General features: G+C 44.4%; 1 protein-coding gene across 1 annotated transcript in view; it reads left to right on the top strand.

Annotated features, from left to right (window-relative positions):
* SHANK1 (SH3 and multiple ankyrin repeat domains 1) overlaps positions 1–10,838 on the top strand; it is a 94,778-nt gene extending 83,940 nt beyond the window's left edge. The window contains 4 exon segments of the mRNA XM_087948156.1: positions 434–536; positions 1,455–2,639; positions 2,642–3,869; positions 7,865–10,838. Coding sequence (XP_087804282.1) covers positions 434–536; positions 1,455–2,639; positions 2,642–3,869; positions 7,865–8,432 — 3,084 coding nt within the window. The 3' untranslated portion in view covers positions 8,433–10,838.
* The last annotated feature ends 5,389 nt before the right edge of the window (positions 10,839–16,227 follow it).

Below are 16,227 nucleotides of genomic sequence, written 5' to 3'. Positions count from 1 at the left end.
AACTCTTGACATCTTGGAAAGGATGTTATAAATATGTAAATTAGTTGTTAATGTTAGTAAGCAATGCTAATAAAGTAAGAATTGTTGACATTATTTGAAAGCATTTATTGCAATGATTTTATATTGGGGATGTGTAAGAAAACATAGCACTATATTCATTCTTCTAATGACAGTGCTCTGATTGAAGAGTTTAGCCATTGTTTCCAAATGGGCTTTATTACTCTTCTTTTCTTTTCTTTTCTTTTCTTTTTTTTTTTGAGATTGGCATCCAGGGAGTGGGCAAGGATTATGTCTGCAACATTGGACAATTGAATTCACTACTATTAAAAGAAATTATGAGCACGGCATTTCCTAATTCCCATAAATATTTTATCATTTCATCTTACCAGTTCTTGGCTTTCTTTTCTCTTGTTTTTTTTTCTTTTTGTTTCAGCCCAGTTTTGAACAACACCGTCTGGGTCAGGCCAGTTATGAGCGTCCATCATACTTACCAAGTAGCCATCCCCCTGGCATGATGCTTCGCCAGAAATCTATTGGTGAGATTGGGTGTGGAGGGTATGAATAAGAACTACATTTGAGCTTGGAAAAGAAATTTAGGAAGACTTATAAGATCTTTTCGCCTGCCACAGGCATTCTCCCTTTCTTATTTGTCTGATTTAACCGTATTTCATCTACTGCCAATTTCCTGGAACTTCCTTTTTGGGAAGCGGGGGGAGGGGGGGTTAGTAGCCAGAGTCCTTTCAGTGTGGAGGACAGATTGCCTGACATTTTCCCCCTTGTAATGAGTGGGCTTATTTGTACTGAGCTGTGTGCTTATTAGGCCTTGCAGGAACCTAGAACTCAGGAAATTAGTCTCTTCCTAAAGGTTTGGTGTCCATGGAGCCCTCTCAGACAGAAGCTAGACCATATGACACTGGTTTTGATAATGAAAAAAAGTCTGTGGTCACTGGTTTTGCAGAAACAGGGCTTCCTAGAAAATCGGCAGTTCTTACTTCATTAAGCTGGTAGTCATTTTCCTCAGAAACACTGACATCACTACAGAAGAGAAGAAAGGGGGGGAAAATTTCTTTGCCTATGGATTCATGAACATGTGTAAGTTGTACGTATGTTTGATGGAGACCCACTAACCAATTCCCATTCTGTGGCCAGAGTGAGCCAAAAAAAAAATGTGCTGCTGCTCCAGTCCAATTAAGCATGGCCATTTATCTATGAAACAGCAATTTTCACAGAATAGTCTTAACTATTTATCATCTGGTGGGTTAGCATGAAAAACATTTTTATGGCTTGGGGACAATAACAATCAGTAAAAGAAAACATTCCTATGGGATTAGATTATAGTAAATGTGAAATATGCCAATATCACATCCAAATAAATAAGGAAGAGCTGAGAAAGGAGAGAAGAAATAACCTCTGCTAGCTGGATGCAGTGATGGTAACATTCCTTCCCTCTGCAGGAGCAGCTGAGGATGAGAAGCCCTACCTCGCTCCCCCTGTTATGAAATTCAGCCGCAGCCTTTCGGTCCCTGGTTCCGAAGACATTCCCCCACCTCCAACCACCTCCCCTCCTGATCCACCATACAGCAGTACGTCACCCTCTGCATCTGGCCGAGTTACTCCCTCAGCCCGCTCCACCTTCAATCCCAGCACTGAGGCCAAGCTGTACTCCACTTCTCTTCATCAGGAGCCACCGTATGAGCCACCTTCTCGTGTCCGTGACAAAATGTCTCTTTACCGCCAAGAGTCTGAGCAAGGAGCTGAAGGGTCCACAGCACGTGGGTGGAGGGGCCACACCCCTGACCTGCGATATTATAATTTGCCCCCTCGGGCAACCAGCACCGCCATGTATGTTCCCACCAAGCCCATGCGCCGCAAAGGTCCACTGGTCAAGCAGACCAAAGTGGAGGATGAGCAGCGCCAGCAGCAGGGTACCCCTTCTTCCCAGATGCAAGCATCATCTTTACCATCTCAGTCATCCACACAGTCCGAAAAAAGCTCCATCCCAATACCCACCATCATAATTAAAGCTCCTTCAACCAGTAGCAGTGGGCGTAGTAGCCAGGGAAGCAGCATGGAGGCAGAGACTCAACCAGAGCCCGTGGTGCCTGTCCCATCACTCCAGCTTCATAACAGCATGGATTTCACCAGTCAGTTTGGAGCAGCCCTAGTTGGGGCAGCCCGGCGAGACCGTGAATGGTACAGTGAGGCTCGCCGCAAGTCTGCCCTCTTCCTCTCCACTGAGCAACCAGATGATGAGTCCCAGCAGATGTCTGTTCCCCGTCTCCGCCATTCCAAATCCATCGACGAAGGTATGTTTTCCAGTGAGCCATACATTCAGCTAAACATGGCTTCTGGCTTTGGCAGTGGGAGTGGGAGCAGCCCTAGTTATCTTCAGTCTCGCAGCGCTAAAACATATGGAGCCAGCACTACCAGTGCCTTCACTTCTGTGTGTTCAAGTTTCTTGCCACAGCTCCAGCCCCATTCAACTCCTCTCATTCACCCACTGACTGGCAAGATTTTAGATCCTGGATCCCCCTTGGGACTTGCTTTAGTTGCACGTGAGCGGGCTTTAAAGGAGTCTCAGTCTCAACAAGAGAGCCGCGAAGAGAGGCACTCGCGCCCATCCTCTCCCCGGTTTGGGGAGGCCCTAAAACTCCCGAGTCCCCCGGCAGTTCCATCTTGCGCCTCTGGGAGACATCAGAGCAGCAGACTCATCACCAGCTGTCTGCATCATCCCGGAAGGAGCAGGAGGGCCCCCAACCTGAGCAGCAGCCCCCTCCCACCTCAGCTAGATCAACTCCTTGGGAAAAACGGCCTGAAGAAGGAGAGAAGCTGGAGCTACATGTGCGTTTTGTGGAGAACTGCCGCCCAGCAGAAGAGGAAGAGGAGGAGGAGGAAGAGAGCAGCCAGGAGAGTGGGAAAGTTGAAGTGGCCGCTCCACCAGTGGAGCGAGTGGCAGAAGAGAATGGGCTCCCGCTGTTGGTGCTGCCCCCACCTGCCCCTTCCATTGACGTGGATGATGAATTTGTCTTCTCAGAGCCACTTCCTCCACCCCTTGAGTTCTCCAATAGCTTTGATAAACCTGAATCTCCCCCCAAAGCTGCTAGTGAACTGCCCCCAGCAATAGCCCCTCCGGCTGCTCCATCTGCCACCTTAGATTCTACAGCATCCAGCCTCACCTCCTATGACAGTGAGGTGGCCACCTTGACCCAAGCTGGTACAGCAGAAACCAAGGAATCTCCTCATGTCAACTTCTCTTCTGTTGTCTCATCCATTGCCATCCCAGCAGCAGAAGCACCTGAAGCAGTAACCGATTCAGGAATTGAGGAGGTGGACAGTCGAAGTAGCAGTGATCATCACTTAGAGACTATCAGCAGCGTCTCAACGCTGTCCAGCATGTCTGGGGAGGGCACAGAACTCTTGGACACTTACATCACCTACTTGGATGGTCAGGCTTTTGGGGGGAGCAGCAGCAGTGGTAGTGGCGTAGGTGGTGGCGGTGGTGGAAGCATAGACAAGAGTCCACTGCAGACCAAACTACGCTCCCGGCCGTTTCCAGGCCGCTTGCCAGTGGCTACCCCTACCAGCTCCACCATCTCAGTTTCAGCATGTACTGAAAACATGTTTGCCCTCACACCTGCTCCTCCCTACCACCAGCAGCCAGCAGCTGTTGAGCCTGGCAAAGAGCTGCCGCAGAAATCTCCACTGCCGTGGGAAGAGCCTAAGGCATCGGCCATGTCTACCGTGAAAGCTAGCATCATTAGTGAGCTGAGCACCAAGTTGCAGCAGATGGGCGGGGTGTCGTGGTCACGACCACCTGATGCTGTGGCTCCTTTTGGTTCCGAGAGACCCAGCTCCCTGCAGAGGCAAAGGTATTAGTCGACTGGAGCAGGAGGAGGAGGAGGAGGAACAGGAAGCAGGAAGCCAGCCCCGTGCATGCTGCATCTCGTGTTTCAGTTGGGTTTGTCTCCTTTTCTCATTCTCCCGTCAGTGCTTGCTTGGTTATGATTTCTGTTGTTTTCTGTTTGCTTTTTTTTTTTGATTACCATTACATCATTTGATATGCTGGCAGCACAAGGCAAGATTGTGCCACATGCAAAGCAATTCATACTTCATGTCCAAATAGCAGTGCCTACTTATGGTACTTCATACATATGTTTGGTGTACACCTCTGGCTTACAGCTATGTGCACATGCTGAACAATTCGTGCATTTCTCTGGTTGCTGTTATGCACAGGACAGTATAGATTTCGAGTTCTTAGGCATACATGGCCATTATGGGCACGATCAAGCACTCATGTCCAAAATGGCTTGATTACCAATGCATGTATGTATTTATAAAGTCCCCCTATATGTATGTGTTCACAGCTTTTTTATTGTCTGCACATGGACATATTTAGGCAAAGGTGCCTTCTGACGGACGATAAGGATTTCACCCAAATGTTAGGTTTTGGAATTTGCAAGCTGCTAACTATCTACAGATAATGAAGTCACAAACTCTATGGCAGGGGTGTCAAACTCGATTTCATTGAGGGCTGCATCAGGATTGGGTTTGACCTCGGGGGGCCAAGGTGGGCGTGGCCAGGATGGGCGGGGTCAGCTTGATGTCCCTTGTGTCGGGGACCCCTGTGGTGGTCCAACTGCTCTGCCAGCGAAAACTATATCCCGAGCTCTGTTTTCGACTGCGATGGCCTCCTGCAACCCTCTGCTAGTGAAAATGGAGTTCTGTTTTCACCGGCAGAGGCACTGCGGTCCTTCGCTGTTTCCAGGGTGGCCCCTCAGGCTGGATCCGGCCCCTGGGTCTTGAGTTTGACATACCTGCTCTATGGCATACCCTTAAAAAAAACTCTAGCTATATAGCATTAAAAAACTCTAGATATGAAGAAATGTGCCAGGAATCTTTCAGTTAAATAGAAATCACTTTTGTATTTGTATACTTTTAAAAAGGTAAAATGAATTCTATGGTTCAGTCATTTACATTACTGAAGGGAAAAAATATTATGCCCGATACTGGTAGTCTTTGACTTACAATTGTGATTGAGCCTTGGAATAACAGTCATAAATTGTGCCAGTGGTTAAGCAGGTACTTGATCAACCTTATTCTATGCTTTATTTTTATTTGCAACAATCATTAAACGAATGTGGTTGTTAAGTGAACCATTGTTCACAATGGGTGCTTTTTTTGCCAGAAGTAAATGCTGGATTGTGGTGAAAATAAATAAATAAATAATAAAATGCAATCATGTGACCGTTAGATGCTACAAACAGCGGCAAATGAAGGCCACTTGTCAAGTGCCTAAAATGCAGTCATGTAGGATCTGCAGGGAAGTGGAAGATGGACATCAGAACTTAGCATTGGATTGTAAATACTTTTTGGGAGGAAGGGGTCCATCATAATTTCAAACAGTTGCTAAGTGAGGATTACCTGTGATTCCTTTTGGAGATTTCTTTTTTGTGTGTCGAAGATAGAAATGGAAAATAAGTTTGGGATTTTCATTTTAAAGGCAGCTCCTTGTGCCACCATAACTTTGTGATAATATGCAAAACTTTTTTCCAAATTCCTGATTTCTTGAAAGATTGGTCAGGTATGCCAAAACTTGCGGGTTCTTGAGCACCAAAACTGAAAGTAATCCATTGTCCACAAATCACCTTTGTTTTCTGTGCATATGTAACTTAGAAAACATGTTGCAATCTTGATCAGTTTTATGCATAGCTGCATTAGCTGTAGTGGATCAGAAGATACGCGAGCTGTGTGCTACAAACAAACATTTGCATGCATGTGTCAGTAGCGGCAGGGTTTCCTTCTTGGAGGTGAGATCTGTGTCAGAAGATGATTTCCAGTGTAGTGGTTTTCACATTTGTTTGGGAGGAATATTAACTTGTAAAAACAAAAATCTATCCACCTCAGCTGATGGAATGGAGTTCAATTAAGTTGTGAAATTCAACTCCCAAATTCTGGAAGTTCCTCTTACCGTAAAGTTCCAAGAATAGGATATGAAGATACTATGTCTCCTTACTTCTGTTCCCCAGTAGTCAATATTTAGTGCTGTTTAGCCAGTGTGACTCATAGCCTTTTCTAGCCTTATACTTCAGGGATTTGCCTCATACCCTTTAAGGCAGTCGAAATAGATATCTTTTGTCCTATGGAGTTTCACAAGTTAATGCCATTCCACCATATATGCCTGCTGAATCCTCTTTCATGCTTGCCACGAAACTTGCATTGCAAAGGATTAGACCACATTCTGAAGTGTACTTCCATCCATTCCAGGTCTGAATTTGGCTAAGTATTGTCATCAGAACCAACTCAGTGTTTCATGCAAGATATTTTACTTTTCACCTTCCTCTTTACTTGGAACGCTCAGTGAGCCCAATAGTCCACAGGGAGGGATGAAGGAGAAAAGAGGTACTTCTGTAGTCTCAGTCAGCCTAACAGCTGGGAGAGGCAAAGAGGGGAACTGTATTGTGCATAAACACAAAAGGAAAAGTTCTTAACCATACCAAATGGATTTTAGGGGGAAAAACAATTTTAAAAAATAATCAACTCTCTGTTCTGAAGCTAAAGCTTAGGGGAAGATGAATAAGGTGCAAGCCATCATAACGAATGTTTCAGGATTCCTAGGAAGAAAGGGCCCAGCCTGATGGTAATCTGATATATTGCCTCCAACTTCCAAGGAAAGACGATAACAGTTGTTGTCCTAAACTGGTAGAAGATAGCAGGCTTTCGGTCTTTCCTGCACAGCCTCAGATTCATAAATCCGAATGCATTTTGGAAGGTCAAATTCTTGACCTTCTTGGTTTTTTAGAAAAAGAATGGGTAATGGAAGAGATCCAGTAACTAATTTTTCTATCACTTACTTGCTGATTATGGGCTTATCCTTACATGTTTGTTCTTTTATATCATGGAATTTCCTAGCCCAAATTCATCTCTTTTGTTATTAAAGCTGCTTGTGACTTTTTCTGCTCATTTAAAGTAGATGTTATGCTGTAGGTCAGTGTTTCTCAATCATGGCAGCTTTCAGATATGTGGACTTCAATTCCCAAGATTCCCTGGGTAATGTAACTGGCTGGAGAATTCTGAGAGCTGAAGTCCACATATCGGAAAGCTGCATAGTTGAGAAACAACTATGCTGTAGATACTGCATGCATCCATACACCTATCAACACACATGATTGATGTGGACACGGGATCTCTTCTTTCCATTCAACACAATTATATCATAAAATCTCATTTGCTGTATTATTTCCTTCATCCACAATCACTTCAGTGCTGGGAAAATACAATGAAGTTCCTCCAATGCCGTACTATTTTCTGTATCGCAATTGAGGCATGTTTGGTATGGGTTTCTTGCCTCAGCTAATTTCTTTTCCATTGCAATGGTATTCTTTAATCCATCAATGACTATAAAGCACTTGTTCCAGTAACGTACGATCATGTTACATTTTTTTTTTTGCAGCAGTGATCTGTATCTGCCACTGATTCCAGATTTTCCCACAGATTTCTCCCAAGTTAGCAACAAGGAAGGGTTTCTTCATAATGGCACCCTTCAGGTGTGTTCGGATTGGATCCCTAGAATTCCTAGCCAGAGATTTCTTCAGTAGTAATTCCAACATTGGAACTGAATTGCCCCATCTTTGAGATAATATAAAAAAGATTAACATTAATGGATCTATTATTGTTATTGAATATTAGGGTGTTTAAAAATTGTATCCACAATAACCCGAAGTCTACCTTGGAGAAATATGTTAGTAAAAGATCATAGAAGTAAATTAATTGGAAACTCCTGCTAGATTAAGGATTACTACTCTCTTCCAACAGGGAACCTAGTAAATGATAACCATCTCACCTTCCTTGTCTTCTTTCCCTGCAGGCTCCCAGATGAGACATCCCCATCACTGATTTCCTCCAAACCTGTAAGCAGTCTTTTTCACAACTGGCCTAAGTCCCCCCAGGGCAAGCATCCCAAAAGTGTGGACTTTGACATCCGTCCTGCCCTGCGACGGGCCCCGAGTCCAGCTGCCCTGCCCAGTGAGCACAAGATTAGCCCCACCCCAAGGCCTTCCTCTCTTCCCATCCTGCCTTCTGTGCCCATCTATACTGGCGTCTTTGATCTCCGTGGTTCACCCACTTCTGGGGGTGAACATCCCTTCCCTAGCTTTCCTTCAGGCAGCCGTTCTCTGTCCCCAACCCACTTCCTGCCTCCAGCTACGGACAAGCCGTTCGGCTCCAAGCCGTTGCCTTTCTGGACTAAATACGATGTGGCTGACTGGCTGGAGTACCTGAAGCTGGGGGAACACCGTGATCGTTTCCTGGACAACGAAATCGATGGATCTCATCTGCCTTCCCTCACCAAGGAAGATTTCATTGACCTGGGCGTGACGCGAGTTGGGCATCGCATGAACATCGCCCGTGCCCTCAAGTTCTTTCTGGAGAGGTGATGGGGGAATTTGCCCTGCCCCGGGGAACCTCTTGCCTGAATGTACAATGGACCTCCACCATGGGGAGAACAAAGAGGTGGAAGGGTTGCAGCTGCGGGGCCGGGCACAGGGAAAGTGGTGAAAAGAGACCCTGTGGGGGGTGAGGGTAGAGTGGGGGATCTTGGATAAGCTCACCAAAGCCTGCCTGGGCACCCTCACGGGTGTGCACTTTTCTCTGTTGCGTTGCCATGTAGCAATTTATTCATTTCATATATCCAGCACAACAGCACTGACATGAGTGTATGAACCCTTAACCTGCATATCATCACTTTCCAGGTGTGTGTGTGTGTGTGTGTGTGTGTATGTGTTTATAGCTGTACACATACACTTGCTCTTCATTCTCCATCAGCATAGCCACCAGCTTTTCCAGTCAGATGGCTGGTACTAGCCATTCAGTAGTGCAACAGCTTCTACCTGCCCCCCCATCCCTCATCCTTTCTGTTGTTGCTGATGGCCCTTATGTAGCAACTGCTATTTGCACATCAATTCATTCAGCCATGTAACAGCTTGCTCTGTACATCTCCACAATTACCAGGATTGTTAAGTACTCTGCCTTTAAAAAGAAAAAAAAGAGACCTGCTACAAGAAAATGAAATTTCCATATATTTCCTTACTTTGCAAAGTATTCTTTGGGGAGGACCTCAGATCATTCAAGTGCCATACTTACTTGGTAGGAAGATTGGGTTCCTCCTCCCGATAATTACCTGTGAATTGGAATGGGCTCTTCATATTAGATAAAAAGAATTTCTAGAAATAGCTACTGAAAAGTATGGGTGCCTTGGAAGATAAGCCATCACTTGAGTTCATCGGGTGAGCTTCAACCTTATTAGTGATGCCAAAATTGGGCTTTTCTCTTTTTCATCTCTGTTCAGTTATCTCATTGCCTTATTTTTGCTTTTGTTCCTACTTTTCTGTTTTCACCTTTTTCTACTTCAGTTACCTCTTCCTCTTTTGCCTTCTCCATCAAGTTTATTCTTACCCTCTTCCGTGTTACTGTTACTTTCGTTTTGGCTGTTTCTGCTGGAAGAAGGAAAGGGAATCTCTGTTTCTGTGCGAAAATAGTTGGTTTATGCAAATTGAGTGTAAGTTCACAGATAGTTGTTGAGTCTTATGTTGGCCAGTTTGGGGATATGGCTTTTGTAGATATTTATATAATATCTACCTTCATACATGTGTATGCATATACAAATTGGTCATATGCAAGCATTTATTGATGGGTAGGGAGAACAGCCTAGATAGACAAGAAAGGGAAGGTGGGCATTGCACAGGATTTTTTTCCCCTCCCTCTCTCCCTACCTACGTTTTGTCCAGGAAGGATGTCTTAAATTTAATGTCTTTTTTTGATAAATACTGTAATTATTAACTGCTAGAAACTTGCTTTCTGAATTTTCATTGGAAATAGAGAATGGATGTGGGATGATGAGCCTTAATAGCAACACCTGGCTGACTTTGGAATAGGAAGATAAGCCACATTGGTAGATAAATGGGGCTCCTTCAGAAGATACCAAGACAGTAGACTACACTGGTATATCACCCATCCCAGAAGAAAGCAATTTCACAATGTTACTGTTGCCAAGAAAATGGCATAGACAATGTCCATGAAGTCACCAAGAATCAAGCTTAACTTAAAATAAGATGAAATACTTGTTCAAAGTAGGCACACTGCTGTGACTCTAATTCAGGCCTGTCAAACTAGACTGGATACAGCCCATAGACTATACCCACCCCTGCTCCGCAAAAGCAAAAAACATCAAGATACGGTCCGCAATGCGATTGGATTTTGACATCCCTGCTTCTAATCCATGGCGTGTCTTCCACTCCACAGTCGCACAGTTCTGGCTCATTGCATGTGACCTTTTTGGGAAGAGGGGAAATATTTTTGATAGTACTAAACCCAGGCATAACAATATAGCTGTTGTTTGCTGGGCATGCATTGCCTATAAATGGAGGCTATCGCTGTGTTGACAAAAGAAAGTGGTCTTGACCTTTTTGAGAGGCTGCACTCTAGATCAGTACTGATGAAATTCTATAGCTAGGATTGCTTAGAATTGGCATCATTGCAGAGACTAATGCCAGCATTATTATAAAGGAAAGATCCGAGCAACAGTGGTGCATATGGGGTAGTCCCTGTGATCCACCTGTCCCAAATTATTTCAGTAGGATAAGAAAAACAGGGAACAGCACATGTTAATATTCCACAAACATGGCCATTTGCAAGACACTTCAAATGGGTGGGACAGTCCTTTATGTTCTGATTCTGTTGGGAAGAGATTGAACGTGCTGACTTTGTGGGTAAAAGCTACATAAAAGGAAATGGCACATTCCTTTGCTAATGTCGCCAAAACCTTGTGAAATTATTTTTTTTACTGTAATCTTATAGTTAAGCCGAAGAAGGTGGGTTGGTTCCCATAAAATATTGTGCATTTAAATGACTACATGTTTCAGCTGAAGGACCATATCCTAGATCTTCACTAGTATAAGATCTAGTATAAAGGTAGAATGTAATCTGCATTTCAAAGGCATTCTTGATACTTTGTGTGGTGATCACTAATCAGAGGCATATTGGCTTGCCTATAAAAAATGCACCAGAAGGCAGGACAAGAAGCTAATCAAGGAGAGAAGCAACTTAGAACTAGGGAGAAATTTCTTGACACAACAATTAATCAGTTGAACAACTTGCCTCCAGAAGTTGTGAATGCTCCAACACTGGAAAAGATGTTGGACAACCATTTGTCTGAAGTGGTGTAGGGTTTCCTGCTTAGGCAAGGGGTTGGACTAGAAGACCTCCAAGGTCCCTTCCAACTCTGTTATTCTGTTCTATAATAATCTCAGACACTACCAATCACTTCCTGTTAATATGATTAATATTTTTCAGAGAGACCACTTGAATCTCAAGCCTATATTTTTAGGAAACTTGATTGTATTTGATGCTTGTGTATTATAGGGCTCATTAACGGACAAACGTAGGGCGCTCAGTACATAATATTGAACTAAATAAATGGCTCTTCCTTGCCCCATCTCTTTCTACCACAGAGTACACACAATCCTGACCATAACAGTGTGCAAATACTGTTCCTTCATATATCTTGTGGTTTAGTCCATGCATGTTATGCTTCCATGCTCTTGTGCCCCTGCTCCACTTGCATTCTCAGGTTCAGCAACAGGCTTCATATTACTTTCATTTCAGAATCGCTTCCATTTGCACATGACTCATGTTTCTGTACTTCCAAATATGGAGATGTGCATTTGAGTATTTCTCCAACTAAGTTTGAAGGGAAACATCTCTTACGTTCTTCTACCTGTGGAGTATCTGTGGCAACATTCTAGCTCCAGATTGTAGCAAAGACAAAAGAAGCTGGAAAGGGACAGAATGTAGGAAAGGGATAAATTCTCCCACTCTGGTCTCCTTCCATATTATCATGTTTTTCCTACTACCAACCCAAACTTGGAGTGGGAATGGGGCGGGAATCTTATATATTGACCACATGTGTACTATGATGGAAGTATCCCTTCCCCCTCCCATATGCTGAGCTGCCAAAGAAAAAGATTCCAGTGTATTGGGGGAGTGGAGCTGTTCCAGAATTGTCCCCCCTCCCTCCATACGCAGAGGGCCAATGCCAGGATCCAGCAATGGGCAGCTTTTTTGAAATATACGGTTCAGATAAAGAGGGTTCTTGCTCCTGCTCTTTGCTGGGATCCTTAGTAGGTTGCTTAGTGGGAGCAGGTGTACCTCTCTTCACTTGCTTACCTTCCCAATCCTTATGCCAGATATTGTGAGCTATGGAGAAGTCTGCAGGACTCATTCCATGGCTATAGGCCTTGTGGCAGCCCCATTTCAGCACCTCACTAATGCTGTGACTCTTACCACTAGCTGCCGCCACCACCCTATCACATCTGGGCCACATAGCTGGCCTATTCTTGCTCCTTGAAAACTATTTTTGTGTCAGACAGCAAAGTCCTTTCCACCATCATTAAGAACATGGCGTAGCCACGCCATATTTGTGTAACATGTGGATCTTGGCGTGTACATACCCATTTCCATCATGTTGGGTAACTTGCACATCTGACACCTGTTGAGACCAGCAATGTACCCTTTTCTGTTCATGATCACACAATTAACCCAGGCATGCAAAAAAAAAAAAAATCCAAACTGGTGGTAGGCCCCCTCTGCAAATAAACGTTTATATGGGCAGCCAGGATATTCACCAAACCATAAAAGTGTCAGCTTTGCTTTTATTAAACAAGAGGAACTTGTGGCCCTTGTTGGAAAATGCAGGGCAAGGATGATGCTCAAAAAGTGCGGGCAAGGTTGCAAGAGCTTGTATCTCCAGGAGGAAGCACCTGTTTTTAGCAAGCACTCTTGCCCTGTGCCTAGTTTGGGAAAAAATATGGGATTGCAAAATCTATATGAGCAGTTTTTCTGAGATACTGCGTGGCTCCCTGCAGCCTATAAAGGAGAAGGAAGCTGGGTCTGCACTCTGAAGGCCTCAAACGTATGTAGAGAGGTGGCAGAAATCCTTAGAAAGACTAGAAACCACCAATAGGAATAACTAGACCACGGAATGAGGTGGGAAGGGAGCCAGCCACCATGTTGATATGAGAGACAAGATGAAAGGGGTGAAACTCATACTGACAAAATAATGGCCTGGTCCGTTTAGGCAAAGATATACAACAACACTGAGTGATGTTGGACTGGTCTGCAGGATATTTTGAGTGGAGGCATCAATTAATTTGCATGGCCGGGTTAACCCTTCTGATGGCAGGGCACTGCCCTGTAGCTCTTTGTGCCTCCTCCTCAGGCTGCCTCTTGCCACATCACTGTCCCACCCACATGCACCTCCTGTGGGTCACCCTTTTGCTGCCACATTTTGAACATGCCATGTGGCTATTTCTATTGTGCCTCCAAAAGCCACAGCTCCATATCTTGTGGCCTCATTGCTTGGGTCCAGGCATGTGGTTGCCTGCCCCTCCACAGTCCAGCAGCCACTGATGCCACACTTTAGTGCCACGTGGTGATAGCTCCCTCTCCCCTTCCCCACTGTGTGGCTAATGACGTGCTGCCGGCATTGCACCTTTATGCGACCATCTTTTCTTCTTACTCTTCTCAAAAGTAAAGGGCTCTTGTCTTGTCGGACTGGTCGCACCGGCCCTTCTCATCCACAGGCCCCAGTGAGGGAGCAAAATGAAACAAACTTTAGAATGTCTTCCATAAATGATGTTATTGAGAGACAGGAAAGTACTGGTCTCTTCAGTTTCAGGCGAGGAGTCTTATGCTGCGGTTCTCAGCTTCTTGCATGGGTGGCCCACATGTGCTCACAGTCCAGTTCTGGGAAAGAGACTTTTGGGGCGTTGGTTTGGGAGCAAGGTTCTTGCATTTGCTAAGAATGGAAAGGGATGAAAAATCTGAGGAAAGGTCAAACTTCTCAGATCCCTGGAAAAGAGAACTGGTAACTGGAAATGTGGAGCAGGTGGTTTGGCAGGAAAATGAATGCTGGGTGGTGTGGGGGTATAAATGTCTAGCAAAAAAGAATTATAAAGATGGGGAGAAGCTAGAAGAAGGCATGTACTGATGGTGTTTGAATGGACTAAACGTGGGACCAGAGGACTCCTGTTTTCAAAAGGATGAAGTAGCCATTCTTGTGTTCTTGGGGAAATGAGGAATTTTCTGCATTGCCTAAAAAGAAGGGCAAAAAGAATTACAGGCCCAGCTTATTTGTGACTTCCGCAGGGGCATTTTTGGCCAAAGAATGCTGCTCCTGTCATCTCAAGTTTTTTTTCCCCTCTAGAATCACTGGAACTTCATAAAAGTTGCCTCCCATCTCCCATACTATGTATGGAGGCAGTAGCTTAAAACATGAAGTATTCCTGAAAGTGGGAGATAGGGTTCCTTTAGGGGCACAGGTCAAGCTTTCCCCAGGTTTTGAAAAGTCTGGCTATTTCATTAAGAGAAAATACTAGTCAAGATTCTAGTCCTCGTATGAATACCAAGTGAGGCCTCGCACATTTGAAAAAGTTGTTTGAGGAACTGCCTAGAAAATTTTTATTTCCTCCAAATGTTACTTGGGTTTGGCTGTGGGGGCAAGCAGAACTTATGGTCCTCTGAGGTGGAGTGAAGAAGGGGGTTATTGGACTGATCCTTGAAGCATTGAGAACTACAGCATTGAGTCCTTTTGCCTTAATGTATTGAAATGAAGTATGTGATGTTGACTTTGTGATTCAGGGATCCATTCCCTGGGATGATTATTGGGGGTGGGGGTGGTGGGGTGGTGATAATGCCTGCATTTGACAGGGTTGTGTTTTGAATTTTATTGTGATTGCTGGGTGGAGAAAGAGGCTGTGGAGAAGAGAGTCGGTACGTTCCCTTCCATCATTTTAATCTTCTCCTGTAAATCTCAAAAGGTGATCATTCTGTCCTCCCCACAAGCCAACACCTGGCCCTGTAGCATCCAGGTGTAATGTATAATAGATTCCACTAACATACAATCCATTTCCCCACACACATGCAAATATATCTATATCTATATCTATATATACATAACACATCTTTATTTTTTTGTTATTGCTGGAGAGAGGCCACATAATCCAGAATCAATTATTCAACTTCAGCCTACAAGAACACTGGTAAGAACACATTTTGGCTCCTGAGTGCAGAGGGGTGGCTTCCAATTCTATTAGAATTCCACTGCATGCTTGAGATTCCTGCTGGGCTCTTCTTTGCAAGGTTCAGCTCAGTTCCCAAGTATGGAGGCTACAAAAGTGGTTGTGAGGGGGGCACCCATGGCCAACACCTATTTTAAAGGTTCCTCATCTCCATTGAACCTGTTCATCTCTCTTCCTATGCTGGGAGGATGGATTCCTATCCTGCTAGATGCTTCTCTTTGCTCCTTCATCACAGTCATATTAGATTCATACTCTAGAATCTAGCTTGGGTTGACATTTGATGTTTGTTTTGACTTAATTCCACCTACCCTGGGAAAACTGGCATTTTGTTCCACCTTCATTCTATCTCCAGATGTCTTTGGAACCCAGGATTCCTAGACCTTCTTCCTCTTTGGTACCTTCCTTCCTGAAAGGAACTGTACCTCATGCTGTGGGCAGATTCTTTTGAAATGAATGTATTTAATCCTGTGTTGCCTAAGATTATTACCTTATGGCATTCAGGCAGATCTGCCTCACATGTTCTCTCTCTGTCTCTCTCTTTGTCTCTGTCTTTTCTCCCCCCCCCCCCACCACCACACACACACACCACCACCAACACAGAACTTCCTTTATATCCTCTACCAAATCCGTTATTCTGGGCTGGAGGTCCTGACTCTGCCTTCAATGCCTGTGCAGAGCAACTAATGTAATTTACTGGTTTTATTTGCAAATATAAACTTTATGGGATACAGAGATTCTCTGTAGGTGTCTTTGCATCCATTAATGTGTGTTTTTGAGACAAGAGGGGAGACCCTTGGCTATAACCAAGTGTTTGCAATGTTCTTCACTATCGATACTTGGAACAGTAACACAGAAAACCAGGCAGAAATAAAAAAAAGCAATGCCCTGAATTGGGAATTTGGGGAGGCAATGGCAAGAGTTTTGCCAACTGATTCTCCTGGTAGTTTGGTTACAGCTTCTGAATGCTGCAGTGAAGAAAAAGGAGCAGTTGGAGTAATTTTGCTCACCTTTTGAACAGTATCTCACTTTCAGTGCTGGCAACTCATTCATCAGTTTAGTTCAATAGCAGAACTAATACTGGATGTGAAAGCTAAAC

This window comes from Notechis scutatus, chromosome Z (assembly GCF_049901735.1).
Source record: "Notechis scutatus isolate UNSWTSFEM ecotype Mainland chromosome Z, rNotScu1.2, whole genome shotgun sequence".
NCBI lineage: Eukaryota > Metazoa > Chordata > Lepidosauria > Squamata > Elapidae > Notechis > Notechis scutatus.
The sequence above is the reverse complement of the archived record's forward strand: the minus strand, read 5'-3'. Positions and strand labels throughout refer to the sequence as shown.